The following is a 24,994-nucleotide window of genomic DNA, read 5'->3' on the forward strand; positions in this document are numbered from 1 at the left end:
ATCTATAAGACACCAGCTATTTTCCATATGACTTCTGTGGAACTTGTGATTGAATCTTGAGTTCCAGCCTATAGTGGGTCAATTAATTGTCACTGGATAACAAGTCATTCTAGAACTTATTGGCTCACTCGACCCTTGAGCCAAATCCCCAGCAGTATTTTGTATTTTATTTAAAGAAAGAGGTTTCACTGATTTGCTTAGCACTTCTCCCTTGCTAAAGTTGGCATTGAACTCATGATCCTTCTGCTTCAGGCTTCCAGGACCCTGGGATTACAGGAGTGCACCACTGCACTCAGCTCTGTTCACAATTTTAATGCCAGCATTCCCTCCTTGCCTTATCAACTATTTTTATGCTATATTTCTAATAGATGCAGTATTCCTAATTTTTCCTCCCAGAACTGGATGACAGTTTATAGATTTTTCTTTCTCTTTGTGAGCATTTCACATGACAAAAAAGCAGACACAATGATGTGATGTGAAGAAAGAAAAAGGTGACACTTTAAACAGAGAGAATGTGTCCTCTCTGTAAAGAGAAGAGCATGGCTCTCTTTCTCTCCAATTTTATTAGAGATCTAAAAAGAGATTCTAAAGAATCCTTCCCAGGTACACTTCTTGACTTTGGACTGACAGAAGGACAATATCAAACTCTCAAGTATCCAGTGCCATGAAAACTTTAGGTTAATTAGCCTCATGTTCATGATTTATAATTGAATTCTTAATCATAAACTCTTGCAGAATTTATGGTTAGTAAGAATTATCTTTCTTTCCCTGAGTTCCAGAATCTGGTCTTTAACAAGATCACAAAAGTCTCCCCTTTAGTGTAACTTGTGTTCCTCTTACAAAAATTATTTTGAAACTGCATTTCTCCTGCAGATAATAGTTTGTTAAAGAATGTAACACATCCTGTCCAGTTAATCCAGAAAGGGTGCAAGTAAATTGCTTCTTGGAAGATAAAGCATAGGGTCAATGTGTTGAGCCTATTTATTTATTTATTATGCTGTGTGTTGAAATCAGAGCTAGTCGACCACTGAGCTACATCACCAGCTCCTTTTTTATATTTTATTTACAGACAAGATCTCAATGATTTGCTTAGTGCCTGGCTGATATGTTGCTGAGACTGGCTCTAAATTCATGATTCTCCTGTCTCACCCTCCCAAGCTGCTGGGAATACAGGTATGTGGCACTATGCCCAACCTACCATTTACCTTAAAAGTACTTCAGATCTTTTACCAGGTTCTGTGAAAATTACTACAATGAAAATATAAATGTAGTCTTCTATGATCTAATGACTCCAATTTTTTTAGATACTTACCCAGAATTACTACTACTGAATCATATGACATTTTTATTTTAACTTATTGAAGAACCTTAATACCATTTTCAAAAATACCTTTATTCAATTTATATTCTCACCAGCATTTTTACAGGTGAATCTTTATATCCATGCTCATATGCTCTGGAGTACCTACTATCTTTCAGATTTTTATTTTTTACTTCTAAATATTTTACTTATTTATTTACTAGTCATAGATAGACAAATAACTTTTATTTTATTTATTTGTTTTTATGTGCTTCTGATGCTTGAACACAGTGCCTCCCATGTGCTAGGGAAGCACTCTATAACTGAGCCAGAACCCCAGCCTCTATCTTTCAGATTTTTATCATAGGCATTCTGACAAGTCTGCATAGGGGGAAGGAAAGTTTTCATTTGATGCATTAAATTTCTGAGGCAAGTGTGTTATATTCCAGGGTGTCAAGTAGCTAGAAGAAGAGTGTATTGAATTTTCTGTGCTGAAACAGGAATCTGTGGTTTCTAACACATTTTTAACAGGACTGCTGCAAATTTTAGTTTTTTGAAGCAGTTACAAACAATGCAAATCCAACTATTTGTAATGTATGAATATTTGCACATGCTCAGTCTCTGTTGCTTATAGAAATTGGATGTTTAGGATATACTCCCTGGAACAGAAGTCACTAATTTTAGATGCTCAGTACATGGAGAAACTACTTCTGAAAACAACTGGAAGGCCTGGAATTATTACTGGGGTGAACAAGAGTAGGTCAGGGCTCAGAAAGTGCTCAAATATTATTGAGTCTATCAGTAGTCTGTTTAATTTTCCCCTTTGGTACCTATAATTGATTTGAGAGAGAAGCAATTCTTCCAGCAACAGAGTTAGCAAAACTACTGGAACTTAGGCCTAGTGCAGATGACTAGAAACTTTCTCTAGAAACTTCCAGATGACTGGGAGCAAAAAGTAACAATTAGCATTTTGAAGATCATTCTCAGAAAACACCATAAAGAGTAGCAGAAATATCTGAGGGGTTCACAATTCGGAATTCATTTTTTAATTTGTTGATCATTTTATTATGGAGTCACTAGAGTTCCTTTTATACTCTGAATATGATAGATAATTAAACATGTAATGTAAAATATTTTCTCCTGCTCAGCAACTTGTTTTTTTAAAAAATATTTTCACATGTATGACCTCCTCAGCAGCCACATCAATGTTTATAGCAGCTCAATTTGCAATAGCTAGACTATGGACCAACCTAGGTGGTTCTTGAAAGATGAATGGATAAAGAAAATGTGGTATATATAATCAATGGAATATTAGTCAGGTTGAAAGTAGGCTAAAATTATGGCATTTTCTAGTAAATGGTTGGAGTTGGAGAATATCATGCTAAGTGAAATAAGCCAGTCTCGCAAAACCAAAGACAAATGTTTTCCCTACTATGCTGATGCTAATTCAGGAGGGAGGGGGCACTGGGGCAGAATCGCTTTACCTTACATTAGGTTGAGGGAAGTGATGGGAGGGAGGGGAGAGGGATGTGGGAATAGGAAAGATAGTAGTAGATTGAAACAGACATCATTACTGTATGTATATATTTGACTACATGACTAATATGATTCTGCAACATGGACACTCAGAAAAATGAGAAATGATATCCCATCCAATTATGATATACCAAAGTGTATATATGTGCATTCTACTGTCATGGGGATGAAAGAGGGTCTGGGGATGTGGCTTAGTGGTTAAGAACCCCTTGTACTATAATGAGTGAGAGAGAAAATAGGGAAGACAAATCAGAAGGCAGGATGGATCCACACAATTCCAACAAGTTTCCCATAATCCCTACCCTCATTACCAAGTACTTAGGGTCTGTGTGGTATTGGTCCATCTGTGAAAATTTGAAAAAAAGTATTTTTTCTTATGATCTGGAGACATAGAAATGGACTTGCAAATTTCTACCAGGCCTGGTAGAATGGGTTGGAAACAGTAGTCACATCCTATAGAATTCCAAAGTTATTACTCTAATTGAACCACTTCAGCTGAGTTCCCAGCAAATGGGACTGCCATTGGGGTAACGGTTCAGAGACCACATTGCTCCAGGTTTAGATGACTGTGAGAGCAGCCTGAACAAGAGTCCACCACTGTCTCAAGAAAGAAAAAAGAGGGGGGGCCTTGGTGAGGGTGTAGCTCAGTGGTAAAGCAGCCTTGGGTCAATCCCCTGTGGAGACCAGTGACAGGGATTGGGAGACAAGTGTCTGAGATGGAGGTCTCTAATGACGTCATGGCAGGGACATGCTTGGTGACTGGAAAAGTTTCTATGCAAAAGTATAGGATGCCTGGTTGCTATGGCAATGCTCTCCATGGGGGAGACTCTGTTGTGGGAGACTTTTCAGCTTTGACCTCATTCTCAGGCACAAAGTTCCTTGCTAAATCAACCACAATGTTTCACCAGTTCCGCTGCTTTAAAGGATGCTTTAAAGTAACTTTAAAGGATGGACTTTCTTGAGAGCTGCACAGTGCTATAACATTGCACATTCCAACTATAGAATGTAACGGAGGAAATAGCTGCATACTGTTCCTAACTGTGTAACTTTCATAAATACAAAGAATAATGCTTGCATAGTCTTTAATATGATCAATTAAAGATATACAATAAAGATTGCTAGGGTAATTATTTTTTTCTTTTCTTTTAGAGAGAGATAATTTTCAACATTTGTCCATTTATATTTTTAGGTTTTGGTGGATACAACATCTTGTATTTTATTTATATGTGGTGCTGAGGATCAAACCTAGGGCCCCACGAATGTGAGGTGAGCGGGCTACCACTTGAGCCACATTTCCAGCCCCCCTGGCATAATTCTTTAGACCTGCTGCTCCATCATAGAACAGTGCTCCACCCGATCCCAGATGTTGTATCTTCTGCATGTGTGACTCTATTTCTTCCAATTTCCCATCAAACCTTGCCAGAACCTCCTAGTTTGGCCATTTGTCACAGAAATCCCCAGTAGCAAAAATAAATAAACACCATCAATCTCTAATTAAATCACTTCATGTTTTTTGATGTTAAAACAAGGTATATGGAAACTAAAAATTCCTATAAAATCTGATGTGCTCCTCAGAATATTTAATAGTCTAACATTTTCTAATTCATGAAATATGGAAAAATCAGAGTTCTAACTGGGCATCCTGAAATGTTTAAACACAGTCACTGATAATCACAGAGGAAAAAATAAAACACCAACTACAGAAACGCAGATATTCTCTATCTCAGCATTTGCCTTGGGTAGATTACTGCTACTTTGATGATCTGGTCCAGTCTGTAAGTATCCATACCCAATACCAAATATAATGAAAATTACTAATCCTATCTGATCAAAGACTGGTATATATTTTGGCCTCAGAATTGGCTAATATTTTCTGTTTTCTCTCTTTCAATAGCATTCTAATGCAAATTGTCCTTATCACTAACAGGACCAAATAAATTTTTAGACTACTCATGAGCTTTTCACAAATGACCTGAGCAGAGAATCACAGCATCAGGTTTTTGCAGGAGCACATCGTAAATTGCTGACATCCTCCTCCAAGGTTGCTTGACACACTCCTTGAAGACAAGAAAATCTGACACCTTTTAGGCTGCCCTGGACCATGTGGCAATGTGTTCTTCACTTATCAGTTTCACTTGAGCTCCCCAATGACATCATCTATAAATCAGAGACCTCCATATGGAATTCCTCCATCAAAAGGCTCTGAAAACACAGACACGTTTAGCACCTTCATAGACTCCTGCACAATAAAAGCTTTCACAAACTCTTTATGATAAGGACATTATGGCCACTTGTGATGACTACCAATTACAGAGGGTTCCCAGAGCAGGAAGCTGCTCCTTATGGACCTTGCTATATTATTACTTTTTAAACCATACACTTGATTTTTATTGAATTGGTGAATTTTACAGAGTTCCTGAATTAATGAACCATGCCTGAGAATCCAAAGAAGAAAACAATATAATGGACAAGCCCATCCACCCATCATACGGTTTATTAAAACTTGGTTTCTAATGCATTTTTCTTGGGGATACTGGGAATTGAACTCAGTGGCACTCAACCACTCAGCCAACTCCCAGCCTTCTTTTTTATTTATTATTTGAGTTACTTCTTAGAGACAGGGTCTCACTGAGTTCTTTACTCCTTGTTATCCAGGGACGCCACCTTTCAAATCACAACCCTTGAGTTAAGGTTGTGGCTCAGTGGTTGACAATGTGCCTAGCTTGTGGGAGGCACTGGGTTTCATTCTTAGGACAAAAAAAAATTAGTATATATATAATTTTTTTAAAAAAATGAAAAGATGGGCTGGATGTGGTGGTGTATGCCTTTAATTCCTGAGACTCGAGAGGCTGATTCTGAAGAATCAATGTTGGAGGCTAGCCTCAGCACCTTAGGAAGACCCTAAGAAACTCAGCAAGTCCCTGTCTCAAAATAAAAAGTAAAAAGGAACTGGAATGTAGCTCAGTGTAGAGCACCACCAGACTAAATCCCCAGTGGATGGATGGATTGATTGATCTCTCTCTATCTCACACATACACACATACACACACACACACATTTTCAGCAGTGTGAGCCTCTCTTGTCTTTGAGGATGACATGAAATATTGATTTACCATATTTCACATTCAAAGGATTTTTCTCCAGTAAACTTCCTACATGTATATGAGTGAAACAGTAATAACAGAAGAGTTTGCCAATTGTTTTCATGCTTACAATTTCTATGCAGTATGTGTTCTTTCACATGTGTGAAGCAGACAAGATGTGCCAAAGGCTTCTCCACGTTGTTGACATTCATTGGGCTTTTCTCCAGTATACATTCTTCCGTGTCTGTGAAGGTCACTGCTTACATTCCTAGGGCTTCTCTCCAGTATGAGTTTGTTCATGTGAGTGAAGGTGAGAGGACTGAATGAAGGCTTTCCCACACTGCTTACATTCATAGGGCCTCTCTCCAGTATGGGTTCGTTTATGTATCTGAAGGTTATAGGCAGCAGTAAAGGCTTTTCCACATTGTTCACATTCATAGGGCTTTTCTCCGGTATGCATTCTTCCATGTATGCGAAGATGACGGGATGAAGCAAATGTTTTTCCACATTGTTGACATCCAAAGGGTTTCTTTCTAGTATGTGTTCTTCCATGAATCTGAAGGCAATTAGATGTAGCAAAGGCTTTTCCACACTGCTTACATTCATACAGCTTCTCTCCAGTGTGTGTTCTTCCATGAATCTGAAGGTGACTAGTTCTAGCAAAGGCTTTTCCACACTGCTTACATTCATAGGGCTTCTCTCCAGTGTGTTATTCCATGAATCTGAAGGTGACTAGATCTAGCAAAAGTTTTTCCACACTGCTTACATTCATAGGGCTTCTCTCCAGTATGAGTTTGTTCATGTGAGTGAAGGTGAGAGGACTGAGTGAAGGCTTTCCCACACCACTTACATTCATAGGGCTTCTCTCCAGTATGAGTTCTTTCATGTATGTGAAGGTCACCAGATCTAGCAAAGGCTTTGCCACACTGCTTACATTCATAGGGCTTCTCTCCAGTATGCACTCTTCCATGTATTTGAAGTTGACTGGATGTAGCAAAGGCTTTGCCACACTGCTTACATTCATAGGGCTTCTCTCCAGTATGCACTCTTCCATGTATTTGAAGTTGACTGGATGTAGCAAAGGCTTTGCCACACTGCTTACATTCATAGGGCTTCTCTCCAGTATCAGTTCGTTCACGTATCTGAAGGTAAGAGGAAGCAGTAAAGGCTTTTCCACATTGTTGACATTCATAGGGCTTCTCTCCAGTGTGTGTTCTTTCATGGCTCTTAAGCTTATAGGATGCAGCAAAGGCTTTTCCACATTGTTTGCATTCATAGGGCTTCTCTCCAGTATGTATTCTTCCATGTTTATGAAGCTGAGAGGATGTAGCAAAGGCTTTGCTACACTGCTTACATTCATAGGGTTTCTCTCCAGTGTGAGTTCTTTCATGTGTGTGAAGGTCACCAGATCTAGCAAAGGCTTTGCCACACTGTTTACATTCATAGGGCTTCTCTCCAGTGTGAGTTCTTTCATGTATGTGAAGGTCACCAGATCTACCAAAGGCTTTGCCACACTGCTTACATTCATAGGGCTTCTCTCCAGTATGTGTTTTCTGATGTATTCTAAGTAATCTGGGATATGCAAAGTCTTTCCCACATACCTTACATTTGAAATGTGCATTCCCTGTGTGTGTGATCCTGTGCTTTTGAAGACTTGTGTGTGAAATAAAGGTTCGACCATCTTGTTTACATTCATAGAGTTTCTCTCCAGAATGAGTTCTTTCATGTCTTCTAAATAAAGAGGAGAAATGAAAGGCTTTCCCACATACCTCACATTGAAAAGGTTTACCTCCACTGTGTGTTATCATGTGTCTTTGAACACCTGGGAGAGAAGAAGAGGCTTCACCACATTGTTGACATTCATAGGGTTGCCACCCAGGATGAGTTTCTTCATGTCTTTGAATGTCATTGGAACAACTGATGACTTTCCCACATACTGTACTTTCACATGGTCTATCTCCAGTTTGTAACAACATTTGTGTGTGAACACTTCTGAGAGAAACCAGAGATTTCCTATATTGTTTAAATGCACATGGATTCTCTTCACATTCTTCATGCTTATAGTATTTGTGTCCAGAATGAGATGTGATGTGCCTATGAAGGAATGAAGGACATATGAAATCTTTTGCACACATAATGAAGTCACATGGATTTAATCTATTAAAATTTGTCTTTGTTTGATTAAGAATTGGAATCAATTTGAAGGTTTCCCCACACTATTCTGTGGGGAAAGTTTCAAGTTTACCATAGGACTTCTTTGAAGAAGAAGTGACCAGCACATAATTGATATCTAACTCATTCACAGTTTTCTATTTATTTATAGGTCTTTACATTTCTACCAACATCACGTGAAGGCTAGATTTTCTGACTTGTTAAAGTTCCCTGAAAATAAAGAGATTGAAAGGAAACAATCCTTTGTAACACAGCTTCTCCATGGCTATTATTCACATAGTCATATTCACATATGCAATTTCATAGTACTTTTTGCATGTCAAATACTTTGAGAAGACTGAATACCTGTTACAGATAAGTATGTATTTCTGGTAAAAAATATTATAAGAATAAATACATTTCCAATTATGCATACTTCTTCGGTTGGTTTACTTTAAAAATTATATGACAGTTCTCAGATTCCCTCACGAATTCCTCTTGTGAGTACAGTTACCTTAGGTTGCTTCCAGAGTTTTCAATCTGATCTTCAGTGGTCTTGTCTTCCCACTTGTTTCCTAAAATGAGACAACATAACAATCTTTATGAATATTTAGGAGCTAGAAATGCTTTGCCAAATTGTAGGTGCCATTTATGCTTCAATAATTCATCAACTGATTTCCTTTTCACCTTCTACATAAATGACCAAAATAAACATGAGTTCTCGATTTGATTAATCTTAAAACCATCATTGTTACCTATAGAAGCCAGGTTTCTGAGGACTTCCAGCATCACATCTCTGTAAAGGTTCTTCTGGGAAGCATCCAGAAAAGCCCACTCCTCCTTGGTGAAGTTCACAGCCACATCCTCAAAGGTCACTGAGATCTGAAGTATACCACAAATGTATATACAACTCCAAGACACATAATTATGAAGATATCCAACATACAGAACAAGGACAGAATATTAAAAGCTACGAGAGAAAGAAGGCAGATTACATTCAGGGGTAAACCAATTAGGTTAACGGCTGATTTTTCATCACAGACGTTGGAAGCAAGAAGATCCTGGAACAACGTATTTCAAACACTGAAAAATAATCAATTCCAACCAACACTACTGTATTCAGCAAAATTAAGCTTCAGATTTGACAATGAAATTAAAATATTTCACAATAAACAAAAGTTAAAAGAATTTGCAGCCAGAAAACCAGCACTGCAAGTCATTCTGAGCAAAACACTACAAGAAGAGGAATTGAAAAACAGCACCCAAAACTAACATTGGGAGGTAACCCAGTAAAGGGAAGAACAAAAAATATAACCAAAAAGGAAATACGAGCCATATTAAAATAAATACATAAATAAGCATGTCTGAAAGTACAAACAATATATCAATAGTAACCTTAAAAGTTAATGGCTTAAATTCACCAATCAAGAGACAAAGGCTAGTAACCCAGATTTAAAAAATGAATCCAAGAATATGCTGCCTTCAGGAGACTCATATGATAGGAAAAGACATACACAGGTTGAAAGTGAAAGGCTGGGAAAAATCATACCACTCACATGGTCCTCGGAAGCAAGCAGGAGTGGCCATACTCATATCAAATAAATACAACTTCAAACCTAAGTTAATCAAAAGGGATAAAGAAGGCCAATATATACTGTTAAAAGGAACCATCCACCAACAAGACATAACAATTATCAATAAGTATGCACCAAACAATGGTGCTGCAACATTCATAAAACAAACTCTCCTCAAGTTCAAGAGTCAAATGGACCACAACACAATAATTATCAATGACTTCAACACACCGCTCTCTCCTTTGGACAGATCCACCAGACAAAAGCTGAATAAAGAAACTGTAGAACTCAATAACACAATTAAGAACCTAGACTTAACTGACATATATAGAATACATCAAACATCATCAAATGGATACACATTCTTCTCAGCAGCACATGGATCCTTCTCAAAGATAGACCATATATTATGCCATAGGGCAAGTCTTAGTAAATATAAAGTGGTGGAGATAATATAATGCACCTTATCTGATCATAATGGAATGAAACTGGAAATCAATGATAAAAGAAGGAAGGAAAAATCCTGCATCACCTGGAAAATGAACAATATGTTACTAAATGATCAATGGGTTACAGAAGACATAAAGGAGGAAATCAAAAAATTCTTAGAAACAAATGAAAATACAGACACAACATATCGGAATCTATGGGACACAATGAAAGCAGTTTTAAGAGGGAAATTCATTTCCTGGAGGTCATTCCTCAAAAAAAGAAAAAACCAACAAATAAATGAACTCACACTTCATCTCAAAACCCTAGAAAAGGAACAGCAAAACAACAGCAAATGTAGCAGAAGGCAAGAAAGAATTAAAATCAGAATGGAAATCAATGAAATTGAAACAAAAAAAAACATTGAAAAAATTGATAAAACTAAAAGTTGGTTCTTTGAAAAAATAAATAAGATTGACAGACCCTTAGCCATGCTAACGAAGAGAAGAAGAGAGAGAACTCAAATTACCAACATATGGGATGAAAAAGGCAATATCACAACAGATACTACAGAAATGCAGAAGATAATTAGAAATTATTTTGAAAACCTATATTCCAATAAAATAGAAGATACTGAAGATATCGATAAATTTCTTAAGTCATATGACTTGCCCAGATTGAGTCAGGAAGATACACACAATTTAAACAGACCAATGACAAAAGAGGAAATAGAAGAAGCCATCAAAAGACTACCAACCAAGAAAAGCCCAGGACCGGATGGGTATACAGCGGACTTTTACAAAACCTTCAAAGAAGAATTAATACCAATACTTTTCAAATTATTTCAAGAAACAGAAAAAGAAGGAGATCTTCCAAATTCATTGTATGAGACCAACATCACCCTGATACCGAAACCAGACAAAGATACTTCAAAGAAAGAAAACTACAGACCAATATCTCTAATGAACATAGATGCAAAAATCCTCAATAAAATCCTGACAAATCGAATACAAAAGCATATCAAAAAAATTGTGCACCATGATCAAGTAGGATTCATCCCTGGGATGCAAGGCTGGGTCAATATATGGAAATCAAGAAATGTTATTCACCACATCAATAGACTTAAAAAAAACACATGATCATCTCGATAGATGCAGAAAAAGCATTCGACAAAGTACAACATCCCTTTATGTTCAAAATACTAGAAAAACTAGGGATAACAGGATCTTACCTCAACATCGTAAAAGCTATATATGCTAAACCTCAGGGTAGCATCATTCTGAATGGAGAAAAACTGAAGGCATTCCCTCTAACATCTGGAACAAGACAGGGATGCCCTCTATCACCACTTCTATTCAATATAGTTCTAAATACACTGGCAAGAGCAATTAGACGAAAGAAATTAAAGCCATAAAAACAAGAAAAAAAGAACTTAAATTATCACTATTTCTGGATGATATGATACTATATCTAACAGACCCAAAAGGATCTACAAAGAAACTACTAGAGTTAATAAATGAATTCAGCAAATATAAAATCAACACGCATAAATCCAAGCCATTCCTGTATATCAGCGCCAAACCTTCTGAAATGGAAATGAGGACAACCACCCCATTCACAATATCCTCAAAAAAAAAAAAAATACTTGGGAATCAACCTAAGAAAAGAGGTGAAAGATTTATACAATGAAAACTACAGAACCCTAAAGAGAGAAGTAGAAGAAGACCTTAGAAGATGGAAAAATGTACCCGGTTCATGGATATGAAGAACTAACATCATCAAAATGGAAATATTACCCAAATTTCTCTATAGGTTCAATGCAATGCCAATCAAAATCCCAAGGGCATTTCTTGTAGAAATAGATAAAGCAATTATGAAATTCATATGGAAAAACAAAAGACCCAGAATAGCAAAAGCAATTCTAAGCAGGCAGTGTGAGTCAGGTGGTATAGCAATACCAGAGTTCGAACTATACTACAGAGCAATAGTAACAAAAACAGCATGGTACTGGTACCAAAACAGGCGAGTGGACGAATGGTACACAATAGAGAAAACAGAGACCAATCCACAAAATTACAACTATCTTATATTTGATAAAGGGGGCTAAAAGCATGCAATGGAGGAAGGATAGCATCTTCAGCAAATGGTGCTGGGAAACTCAAAAAAATTAACAATAATAAAACAAATAAGGGCTGGGGATGTGGCTCAAGTGGTAGCGCACTCACCTGGCGAGCATGCGGTCCGGGTTCGATCCTCAGCACCACATACAAAACAAAAATGTTGTGTCTGCTGAGAACTAAAATAAGTAAATATTAAAACTCTTCTCTCGGGCTGGGGATGTGACTCAAGTGGTAGCGCACTCGCCTGGCATGTGTGCGGCACGGGTTCGATCCTCAGCACCACATACAAAGATGTTGTGTCCGCCAAAAACTAAAAAAAAAATAAAATATTAAAATAAAATTCTCTCTCTCTCTCTCAAAACTCTTCTCTTTCTCTCTCTCAAAAAAAAATAATAACCCAATCAACAAATGGGCCAAAGACTTGAACAGACACTTCTCAGAGGAGGACATACAGTCAATCAACAAGTACATGAAAAAATGCTCACCATCTCTAGCAGTCAGAGAAATGCAAATCAAAACCACCCTAAGATACCATCTCACTCCAGTAAGATTGGCAGCCATTAGGAAGTCAAACAACAACAAGTGCTGGCGAGGATGTGGGGAAACGGGTACTCTTATACATTGCTGGTGGGACTGCAAATTGGTGTGGCCAATTTGGAAAGCTATATGGAGATTCCTGGGAAAGCTGGGAATGGAACCACCATTTGACCCAGCTATTGCCCTTCTCCGACTATTCCCTGAAGACCTTAAAAGTGCGTACTACAGGGATACTGCCACATCGATGTTCATAGGAGCACAATTCACAATAGCTAGACTTTGGAACCAACCCTGATGCCCTTCAATAGATGAATGGATAAAAAAAAAATGTGGCATTTATACACAATGGAGTATTACACAGCACTAAAAAATGACAAAATCATGGAATTTGCAGGGAAATGGATGGCATTAGAGCAAATTATGCTAAGTGAAGCTAGCCAATCCCTAAAAAGCAAATGCCAAATGTCTTCTTTGATATAAAGAGAGCAACTAAGAACAGACCAGGAGGAAGAGCAGGAGGAAAAGACTAACATTAAACAGAGACATGAGGTGGGAGGGAAAGGGAGAAAAAAGGGAAATTGCATGGAAATGGAAGGAGACCCTCATTGTTATACAAAATTACATATAAGAGGTTGTGATGGGAATGGGAAAACAAAAACAAGGACAGAAATGAATTGTAGTAGATGGGGTAGAGAGAGAAGACGGGAGGGCATGGGAGGGGGGATAGTAGAGGATAGGAAAGGTAGCAGAATACAGCAGTCACTAATATGGCATCATGTAAAAACGTGGATGTGTAACCGATGTGATTCTGCAATCTATAATTGGGGTAAAAATGGGAGTTCATAACACACTGGAATCTAATGTATAAAATACGATATGTCAAGAGCTTTGTAATGTTTTGAACAACCAATTTAAAAAATGAGAAAAAAAAAGAAAGAAAGAATTCAATGACCTAAAAATGTCACCATGGGCTGGAGATGTGGCTCAAGCAGTAGCACGCTCGCCTGGCATGCGTGCGGCCCGGGTTCGATCCTCAGCACCACATACAAACAAAGATGTTGTGTCTGCCGAGAACTAAAAAAATAAATATTAAAAAAATTCTCTTCTCTCTCTTTAAAAAAAAAAAAAGTCACCTTGTCCAAACAACAGCCTTACAAAGTCTTATAACTCTCAAAACAATCTTCTTAATAAACAGCAGGCACTACTTTTCTAAGTCTCACAGCAACAATGAATGTCCAATGATTGTCAAACTCTTCTTAACAGCAGCCGGTTCACTACCATAATATACATTCATGAGACACATACCAATGTTGTGCTCAAGGACATTTTGATCAAGGGTGGGCCACATAGGCAATGATTGTCTGTAGTGAAAGAGATTCATCGTGCCTGTAGCAATGGTGGTGCAAACAAACCTAAGGCAGAAGCTCTTCCAGAGTGTGGTAAAGCAACAAGTTTGTAGCCCAGAATTCTGAACTATCCCACACAGTCTGCGTGTGAAAGAGGCCACCATTCACATCTGTAAGCATGATATGATGTCTGCACAGTGAAGGAACAGACAAAAAGAAAATGTCCCTGCCACTTACACAGAAGCATACTCAAGGACTGAAACCATACAGAACCACCCCAAACAATGAAGAATCCACAATTACCCTCAGAGACATCAGCCCAACTCTGTCAGGGCAATGATGCAGACAGGAGGGCTTCATGGACCTTCAACCAAACGGGAAGCACACTGAGGTCTCAGGGTCACAGCAACACTCCACAGGACATAAACCACACCCCTATGAGTGCACCACCAGTGAAATCCCATGTATGCTCAAAGAACATAAGAGCTAAAGCAGAAATCAGATCAGAAGAAGCTGAAAGGCCTCCAGGGAAGGGGACATGAAACACAGGGCTCTGAACAGACACAGGACAAAGAGGTGACTCAAGAGAAAAGGTGACCATTTTGAAAGAAAAAAATATAAAAGTCCATCATAGGAAATTCATAGAGAACACCAGAGGTGGCACTGTATTGGTATCTAAGTCATCAAACACACATTTCAGAAAAGAACAGCTAAAAGCAACCAATGAAACTGCCGCTTCAGAAAACCAGAGAAAGAAGAGCAAGGTAAACCTAAATTAACCACAGGTAGGTTGCTGCAGTCTGGCTGGGCACAATTCAGGAGCCACTTGTCAAAGGAAACAAACTTCATTTTTAGAACCACACACGCCAAACAAAAAAGCTCCTCAGGAAAAACCTTCAGAGCCCAACTGCCACCACCAGCTTCCCACAAGCCTCTCAACATTCCCCACTCCTCCTGCTCTTGAGGCCGATTGGCGGGGTCATGTGGGCCGAGCCAAAAAATCCCCCAATGAGCAGCTCCGTAGTCTGAAAGGGCAGGGAAACGGCACAATGAGCATTACCGCAGAGGAGCCAATCAGATAGAAGTTGCTGGGGCTGCTGTGAGCCAATCATCAGCCGGCAGCTGGAAGTTTGCTGGGGCTCCTTCAGCTGTGGCTCTCAACATCTCCCCCTCTCTGTTTAAACAACAAGCATGTGGCTTAGGGACCGTGCCTGCCTTAGGTTGTCCAATAGTACATATGGTCCTTACCCGTTATCTTAGGGTGGTACCATTGCAATTGGATCTTACCTGTCACTGACTACCGGTACAATATACTGCCACACCTGTGGAGAGGTCTTTGTACCAGCGGGGGGGAGGGGGGTAAGGTTCTTTGCCTCACCTCTGTTGGCCCCCAAATTTTAGCTGAACGATCATGACAAGCAGAAGGGAGGAAGATACACCAAGCCAATTGACGGCTCCTTTTGGAAAAATTGTACCACCGAAGACATCATCAGCAAAAATACCCCAACGCTACCACAAGTCACTGCACCAACAGATAGTTCACAATGCATACAGGTGAGTTCACAATGCATACAAGTGATACATAGTCCACGCAACTTCTGCAACCAACTCAGTGATGGCTATTGCAGAAGCTGTAGATTGGTTTTATCTTTGTCTTCACTGGCACTGGGATGAAGATAGGAATTCTGGCAATAATGGCTAAAGAAAAAATTATGTAACATTCCAGAAGGCACTCAAAGAAAACAATTTTCTTAACAATTTACATTGTATTCACCGGCACTGGGATGAAGATAGGAATTCTGGCAATAATGGCTAAAGAAAAAATTATGTAACATTCCAGAAGGCACTAAAAGAAAACAATTTTCTTAACAATTTACATTATCTTGAAGAGAATTATTAAATATAAAGAAAAGGAAAGGTGAAAGTAAACAAACAAATCTGTTAAGCTCCTTTTTTGTTCACATATTAAAACAATCCTCAACAGTTTTTTACCCAATTTAAAATAAACCATTTAAATCACGTGAAAAAAAAATATTTGGATCCATTTTTTCATGAGCGCTCATCATATATGATATATGGACATATGTACATACAAACATACAACATAAAACACAAGTGTGCACACAACACATAACATAATAGTAAAGGCCTTATAACTTTTTACAGGTGAAATCTCCATTGCAATGTTTAAAAACTCTATAGTCAAAAAATAGAACTGATCAGCAAAACATTAACCTAGGTCTGTATGAGCTCAAAAAACAAAATAGAACTTCATGATGTGGGAGGGCAATAATAAAATAGATATTGAAAAAAGGATCCTGGTTCTGTCAAAGATGTAAGGGTAGCCAAACTGGGGTTCTGGATATCAGCTGTTATGGATTTGAGCCAAATCATCTTCTTTTTGGTCTGTAGAAATCGCTTTAGATAGGGCTGGGGATGTGGCTCAAGCGGTAGCGCGCTCGCCTGGCATGTGTGCGGCCCGGGTTCGATCCTCAGCACCACATACAAAAACAAAAGATGTTATGTCTGCCAAGAACTAAAAAATAAATATTAAAAAATTATCTCCCTCTCTCTCGAAAAAAAAAAAAAAGAAATTGCTTTAGTTAATCTCTCTGGAATCCAAATCGGCTGCTGTTCTCCCTGTGGAAACACATAAACACACCCCCCGACTCCAGACAATTACTGGGTCAGGACCTTTCCATTGTCCTGTTAGAATATCCTTCCAAAGTACCTTGGGCTTATGTACATTTTTTGGACACATATGCCTTTCTGCAGCACTAAGCCCTGATGAATCCAAATTTTAAAAGTTTAGAGTAAAAAGGGTTATTTTAAGTTTAACTTTGGGGAATATATACCCCTTCCCAATTCCTTCTTTTTGCTTTAATAAGTACATTTTAATAGTTTGATGAGCTCTTTCAACTTTGCCTTGTCCCTGTGGATTGTATGGGATTCTTGTTATATGAGATATGCCAAATGTTGAGCAAAATTGCTTAAAAGAGGTAGAAGTATAACCAGGGGCATAATCTGTTTTGGAACGCCCACAGTGGCAAAATTTTGTAAGCAATGAGCTATAACATCTTTAGTTTTTTCTCCAGCATGAAGGGAGCCCATCAAAAATCCAGAAGAAGTATCAACTGTAACATGCAAATATTTTAATTTTTCAAATTCTGGCAAGTGTGTGACATCCATCTGCCAAATATGGTTAGGTATCAGTCCTCTAGGATTGACTCCAAGATTAACTTGTGGTAAAAAGGTCACACAATTTTGGCATTGTTTTATTATTTGTCTAGCTTGTTCCTTAGTTATATTAAGACGCTTTTGTAAAGTATTAGCATTGACATGGAACCTTTTATGAAAATTTATAGCTTCTTCTAGTGTAGAGAAAATATGTATGTCATGTGTAGTTTTATCTGCTAAATCATTGCCCAAACTAAGGGCTCCAGGCAATTCTGTATGTGCCCTGATATATCCTATAAAGAATGGATCTTTTCTGTCCCAGATTAGACTTTGTATACTGGAAAGAAAAGAGAAAACAGTAGAGGAAGGGGAAATCCTACCAGCATCTTCAAGGGATACTATAGCATTAACTACATACTATTGGAAAATAAATTAAATACAGAATCTTTAAACATCACAAAAGCTTGTAATACTGCATTAAGCTCTACCTTTTGAGCTGATTGTTTGGGTACTAAAAATGTAAAAGTTTGATCAGGGGTAACTATTGCTGCTGTACCATTATTTGACCCATCAGTGAATATATTTGGAGCATTCATGATAGGGGTTTTTCTTGTCATTTTTGGAAAAATTACAGGATGCAATGACCAAAAAGACAATACAGGATTAGATGGTAAGTGGTTATCAAATGAAACATTAGACTTGCACATGATTATTGCCCAAGTATTTAACTCATTAGCTAACTCATCAATTTGACCCATAGTATATGGAGTAATAATTTTATTGGGAGAAATTCCAAACACTCCCTTTGCTGCTTTTATTCCTTTGAGTATTAATTGTCCTACAGCCTCAGGATACCTAGTAAGAATAGTGTTAGGAGAATAAGATAAATGTATCCATAATAATGGACCTTCTTGCCAAAATACTCCTGTAGGAATATATTTTGTTGGTAGTACAATAAATAATAAAGGCAAACTTATATCAATTCTATCCAAATGCATATTTTCCATATATGTTTCAATGATTTTTAATGCCTTTCTTGCTTCAGGCATTAACATTCGGGGTGAATTTGGATCTGATAGAACTTTTAGGATATCAAATAAAGGTCCCAACTCTCCTGTTGGTATACCTAGATAAGGCCTTATCCAATTTATGTCTCCTAATAACTTTTGAAAGTCGTTAAGTGATTTGAGTTGATCTACTCGTATTTGAATTTTTGGTGGACGGACCATGGTTGAGGATAATAGAACTCCTAAATAATTAATTGGAAAATTTAATTGTACTTTATCTATTGCTACCTCTAGATTATAATTTTTTAATAAGTTTGTGAGTGTGGCATAACATTCTAGCAATGTGTTTTTATCTTTGTGTGCCAATAATACATCATCCATATAGTGAAATATTTGTAGTTCAGGATTTTGATTTCTAAGTGGCTGTATTACTTTGTTAACATAAATTTGAAACATACTTGGGCTGTTAGCCATCCCTTGAGGGAGTACTTTCCACTCATATCTCTGATCTGGACCTTCATGATTCAGTGCAGGGATAGTAAATGCAAAACGTGGACTATCCTTAGGATGAATTGGAATTGAAAAAAAAAAAACAATCCTTAATATCTATAACTAAAACATACTAAGTTTTTGGCAAAGCAGACAATTCAGGAATCCCCGATTGAGCAGGTTCCATAATAACCATCTCATTATTAATGGCTCTTAAATCTTGCAATAATCTCCATTTACCAGATTTCTTTCTGATGACAAAAATGGGAGTATTATGGGGAGATACAGAAGGTTGTATATGTCCTTCCGCTAATTGTTGTTTGACTAGTTCATGGGCTGCTTGCATCTTTTCTTTAGTCAGGGGACACTGAGGAACCCATACTGGTCTTTCTGATTTCCAAGTAATTTTTATTGTCTTAGTGGCCCTTTCTGAAAATCCAACCCATGTCTGTCCATTCCTTCATCTATTTGTATTGGTGCTGCTATACCTTGTTCTTGTTTTTCTAATCTTTTTCCTTTCCTAAAACCTTGTCTAGTCATAATAGTGGGTGCATTTTGGTTGATGTTATTTGTTAATGTCAAACCTAATTGATCTAGGACATCTCGGCCCCATAAATTTACGGGAAGATGATCCAATACATATGGCTGTATAGTTCCTTCACATCCTTCAGGATCCTTCCAATCTAATACCATTGCACTTCTATGGGGATTAGTCACCACTCCTAGGCCTCGAAGCGTTTGAGTGGCTTGTTGTAATGGCCAATGTTTTGGCCATTCTTGACGAGACATGATGCTAAGGTCTGCACCTGTATCCAGTAGCCCATTAAATTCATGTCCTTGAATATTTAGTTTTAGCATGGGGCGAGAATCTAAATTTAAAGAAAGCATAGCCCAATCTACACCTGTGGAGCCTAATCCCTTGGAACCTCTTTCTACAGTACGACTGGAAAATTTATCATGTAAGCTTGGTATTATTAGTAACTGTGCTATTCTATCTCCTGGTGAAATTACTGATATACCCTTTGGAGAACTGGCTATAATTTTTATTGCACCTTCATAACTGGGATCAATTACCCCAGGACTTATCATAAGTCCTTTTAGAGTAGAAGAGCTGTGTCCCAATAATAAGCCTATTGTTCCTTTGGGAAGAGGTCCTTTTACCCCTGTGGGAATGATTTGAACTCCCATCTCTGGAGTTAGTACTGATCTGGAGGAGGTGCAGATGTCCAACCCTGCGCTCCCTCTGGTTTGTCTGATGAGGGATCTGATGGACAATGTGTCCTGGGCACTACCCTGATGGAGTTGCTGGGTTCCTCCAGTCCTCCGTATATTTGTGGTTTGGGGCCCCGGAGCATTGGGAACCCCTGTCCATTTTTTGGCAATGGAGCCCGATGCCTTTCTCCATGATATCGTGGATAAACACCTGGTCCTTGTTCATTTTTTGATAATGGAGTACCCTCTATGGTGGTTTGAGAACGGCATTTATTAGCCCAATGTTTCCCTCTAAAGCATCGTGGGCAAATAGCCGGTATTCTACTTTTTTGATACCTAGTTTTGTTAAACCCTCCTCCTTTGGGGCAATTCCTTTTAAAATGTCCTGTTTTTTCACAATTGTAGCATGTTCTTGGCCTGGCATCTAAAGCCTGTTTTACTGCAGCTGCCACGACTTGCTCTTGTTCATTAATGTCTCTACATAATTTAATATATGTGTTTAAATCTTCATGTTTCCATGGTCTAATGACTTCTCTGCACCGATGATTCGCTTGCTCATAAGCCAGTTGTTTTATTAATGCCATTGCTTGTTCTGTATTCCCAAAAACTCTGGTAGATGTTTGAATAAGCCTATCTACAAATTCAGCATAAGATTCATTAACTCCTTGTATTACCTTAGATAATTGACCTTGTAAACCTCCACGCCCTTGTAATGTCTTCCATGCCCTAACCACATCTGCAGCAATTTGTGCGTATACACCAGGATCATACGCAATTTGTTGCTGCTGATCCGCATAAGGTCCCTTTCCTAACAACATATCTAGATTTCTCTGAGGATAACCAGCTGCTGCATTTTGCCTAGCCGTCTCCTTGCAAAATTCCTCATTGGCAACCTTCTATAACAGGTACTGTCCTCCATTTAGCACAGCTTTACACATATTAGCCCAATCTGCTGGCGTCATGTTCAAGTTGGTAATGGATTCGACCATGCTTACAGTGAAGGGTGCTTGAGGACCATAGGTTGTTACAGCCTCTTTTAGCTGCTTCACTTTTCTGAAATTTAAAGCATGGTGAATTCGCTGCCTTCCTGCCTCAAATACAGAGCATGTTAATGTTTGAGATCCTGTCTCAGGATCCCAACTATCTACTGCGGGGGTTGGGGGCCTCCCAGCATATGGAGGTGGCCTTGTTGGTTGGTCAATTACATCCTCTGGTGATAGAAAGGTGTTAGTAGCAGTCTCCTGTTGTAACTTTCCTCCTGATGGCTTTTTCTGCTTTACACTTTCTTTCTCTGACTAGCTTAAGAGGCCTTTGGACTAAGCAAACAAGATACCAACATCCACAATGGCAATGTGCCAACTGGCAGAGTCCCTGGGCTTTTCTTTTCTATTCTTTTTAAATCTTCACCATGATGGTTCCACTGTGATATATTTAACAACCCCTCGTTAAAAAGACATGGGCTCCATTTTTGTATTGTATCAACGTATGCCTTGACTGCTCTTGATTTTACTGGGATGTCTCCCAAAGCTAGATGCAAGGAAGATGCTCCTTTCAATACTGAATGGACAAGCTGAAGTTTAACCACACCAAAGAGCATCACCCAGAAAATGAGCTCTGCAGCCTGGAAAGATACAGCACCCTTAAAGGCAGACTGGTAGTGAGAGAAGCCAGTTTGAAATGGCCAAATGCAGTAAGATTCCAAGTCAAGAACATTCTGGAAAAGTCAACATTATAGATGCACTAGCAGAACTGATGGGTGCCAGGGACTTAGGGAGCAAAGAGGGAGGAAGGAATGAGGAGGAGTGATGAACAGGTGGAACATTGGATTCCCAGAGCAGTGAAACTCTTCTGTATGACATTATCTTGTATACGACATGACACACACAATCACATCACAAGGAAGAGGAACCCTAAAGTAAAGGATGAACTTTGGCTTATCCTAAATGTTGCTTCATCCATTCTCTTTATCAAATGTTCAACACTGGTTTAGTAACTAACAAACACCCTACACCAATTCAATATGTTGAAAACAGTGGAGACTATCAGCTGGAGAGAAGGGGTATTTGATACTATGTGTAATCGTACATATAATTGTCACCTTGATTGGATTAAAAGATGCCAATGATTAATGAGCTTCTGGATGTGTCCATGAGGGTGTGTCTACAAATGACGGGCATATGGGATAGTGAGCCAAACTGGAGAACCTCCTTAAGCTAGGATGCACCATCCAATAGGACGGTGTCTTGGGTGGAACAAAATTCTTCACACACCCAAAGTAGACTCTGCCAGTGATTCTCTAGTGAGTTTCCAGAATCTTTGGTCTGGACTAGGGCAGCACCATTGATCCCCCTTGTTCTGAGGCTTCAGCCTCTGGGACTCTGCAGCTACTACTTCTCAAGCTCTCCAGCCTGCAGATGGCCACTGTGGACATCCACCTTCGGGTCAATTAGGCCAATCTAATGAATCCCCTTTGATAATCACACTTCCTCTTGATACTGTTCCTCTGGAGAACACTGACTAATAAACTATGCAAGCCTAAAATTGCTCATAAAAACAAAGTTTATCTAATAAAGAAGTAAATAAACTACCAAGCCATGAAGTTTTAAAAATGTATACATAAGAAACAATATTAATATGCTAAATACCTTTTTCATAATAATGCAAAAATAAAGCAAAGAGGAAGAGTCATAGTTACAAATTTCAAAAGTATGAACAAAAGCAAGAAAACTGATTTTCAATACTATTTTCATCTGGAAAGAAATTGGATGATAACTCTTCAAAACTCATTCCAACTGCTGGTGTAGTGGTGTGCACCTGTAATTTCAGCCACTAGGGAGGTCAAGGCAGGGAAATGGAAAAAGTTTGAGGCCTGTCTCAGCAACATAGCAAGACACTCAGAAATTTAGTGAGAATGGTCTTCATCAAAAATAAAAAGGGGGTCTGGGACTGTAGCTGAGTGGCAGACCACTTGCTAACATGTGTGAGGCACTGGGTATGATCCTCAGCACCACAGAAAAATAAATAAAATAAAGGTATTCTGTCCATCTACAACTATACAAAATACTTTTTAAAAAAGAAAAAGAAAACATAAATAAATAAGAAGGGCTGAGGATGTGCTCAGTGGTCGAGTGACTGTACATTTATTCCCCAGTAAAACACCTGCCCACCTCCAGAACATTGCTTACAAATTGAAATTTATTTCTGGAAGATAACTAAGCATGAGCAACTCCATGGCATCAATTCCCAGCACTCAGTAAGTATGCAAATAAATAAACAACAGTCTACAATACTAATTCTCTTGGGCTGGAGAGCAGCTTGGTAAAATACATGTAATGAGAAATAAAAAATGATTATCATACATAAGGTACACAATTAGAGTCATAAAAACACAACAAAATCAGTGGAAAGACACCACACTTTCTCACAAAGAAGATTAAATGTTCCCATGTTCTAAACCCTCTGAAAAAACACTGAGCTTTTCAGCAAATTCTGTGAAATTTAGGGCATGGTTTACTGTATTTTGGAGGTAAACTTAGAAAAACTATATCTAAAAATGGAAATAGTAGGGTTGGGATTCTGGCTCAGCAGTAGAGTGCCTAGCACATGAGAGGCCCTAGGTTTGATCCTCAGCACCACATAAAAATAAATAAATAGGTATTGTGTCCAACTACAGCCACAACAAAAAATACTCTTTAAAAAATTGGAAACAATAAACTGTACCTAAGACCAGGCAAAATGTTGTACAGGACACAGAGAATAGAGAGAGCATTTATGTTACTCCCAAGTTTCATAAGCTAAAAGGCTAGCTCCCAAAGGGGTGGCCCTATGAGGAGGCAGTTGGGAGGGAACAGGAATTAGGTGACATGGTGAGGGGATCACCACCCTTATTTAGACACATGGATCTCTCCTTTGCAGAAAACGGGTGTCATTTACTCTTTCACTGATATTCAGTGATTAAATGATTACAGTTGGGTATTCAAGGCATTGCCAAAATTGTCCTTAAAAATTACAATGAAGACGGGTGTGATGGTGCACACCTGTAACCCCAGCGGCCCTAGATGATGTAGCAAGACTCTGTCTCAAAACAAAGAATCTAAAAGGGGCTGGTGGTTAAGCACCTCTGGGTTCCATTCCTGATAACAAAAAACCACACAGTTTACATGAACCTGCCAAGTTCAGACAACAACAGTGAAAAACTGTCGTCCTTTGTCAAATTCATCACCTTGGGAAGAACAGATACTAGTTTTCATGAAATCACATTCATAAATTTGCCCACCACTATTTTTGTAGAATTGGACTCAAATTCTGCAGCAATAATGCAAGACAGACTTTCTCTGTATCTTACGTGGTATTTTGGAATCTAGGGTTGGATTTCAATTTGAAACCACTGAAAAGACAAATCTGAATCTTACAAACTTTCTACACATACTCAGGGGTAGCAAAAGTTAAATTAGGTAATTAGATGTTTTCATTTTCTTTCTTTCTTTTTTTTTTTGTTTGATGCCCCCGAGATTAAACCCAGAGATATTTTACTACTGAGCCACATCCGCAGTCATTTTTATATTTTATTTTGAGACGCAGTCTCACCAGGTTGCATAAGGCCTCGCTAAGTTGCTAAGGCTGTCCTCAAATTTGCAACTCTCCTGTCTCAGCCTCTGGAGCAGGAAGGATCACAGGTGTGCACCACTGTATCTGGCTGTAAGCTGGGATTTTTAACAACAACAACAAAAAAAGGTGGATATTAATCCACCTCTCTCTTACCTCTTTAATAATAGTCCATCCCATTTGGCTCTGAATAAATAAACCTGGGCCTCAGATAAGTGAGCACATCATTTCAAAGTGATACACAGAAAGCTTTGGTGCTGAGGGAGCACAGATGTGTCAGGCTCAAGGGGCAGGGAAGGTCCCTGACAGCTGGGACATGCTTCCTCCTGGTCTTGCTCATGGAAAGCATCCAGGATCACCCTCCCAGGAACCTGGACCATGACTCCAGTCTATGAGGCTTTTTAGCTTTGCACAGCTCTGCACTGGGG

At 38.6% G+C, this 24,994-nt stretch overlaps 1 protein-coding gene across 1 annotated transcript in view; it reads right to left on the minus strand.

The window, feature by feature from the left end:
- The window catches only part of LOC308638621 (uncharacterized protein), a gene marked incomplete at its 3' end in the record, with an annotated part of 148,563 nt that overhangs the window by 68,127 nt on the left and 55,442 nt on the right, over positions 1 to 24,994 (minus strand). Inside the window, exons 2-3 of the mRNA XM_081276241.1 lie at positions 8,826 to 8,952; positions 8,585 to 8,645 (exon numbers count right to left, since the gene is read on the minus strand). Coding sequence (XP_081132367.1) covers positions 8,585 to 8,645; positions 8,826 to 8,952 — 188 coding nt within the window. The remainder of the gene's footprint in view (positions 1 to 8,584; positions 8,646 to 8,825; positions 8,953 to 24,994) is intronic.

This window comes from Spermophilus citellus (genome assembly GCF_964194105.1).
Source record: "Spermophilus citellus genome assembly, chromosome: 19".
Taxonomy (NCBI): Eukaryota; Metazoa; Chordata; class Mammalia; order Rodentia; family Sciuridae; genus Spermophilus; species Spermophilus citellus.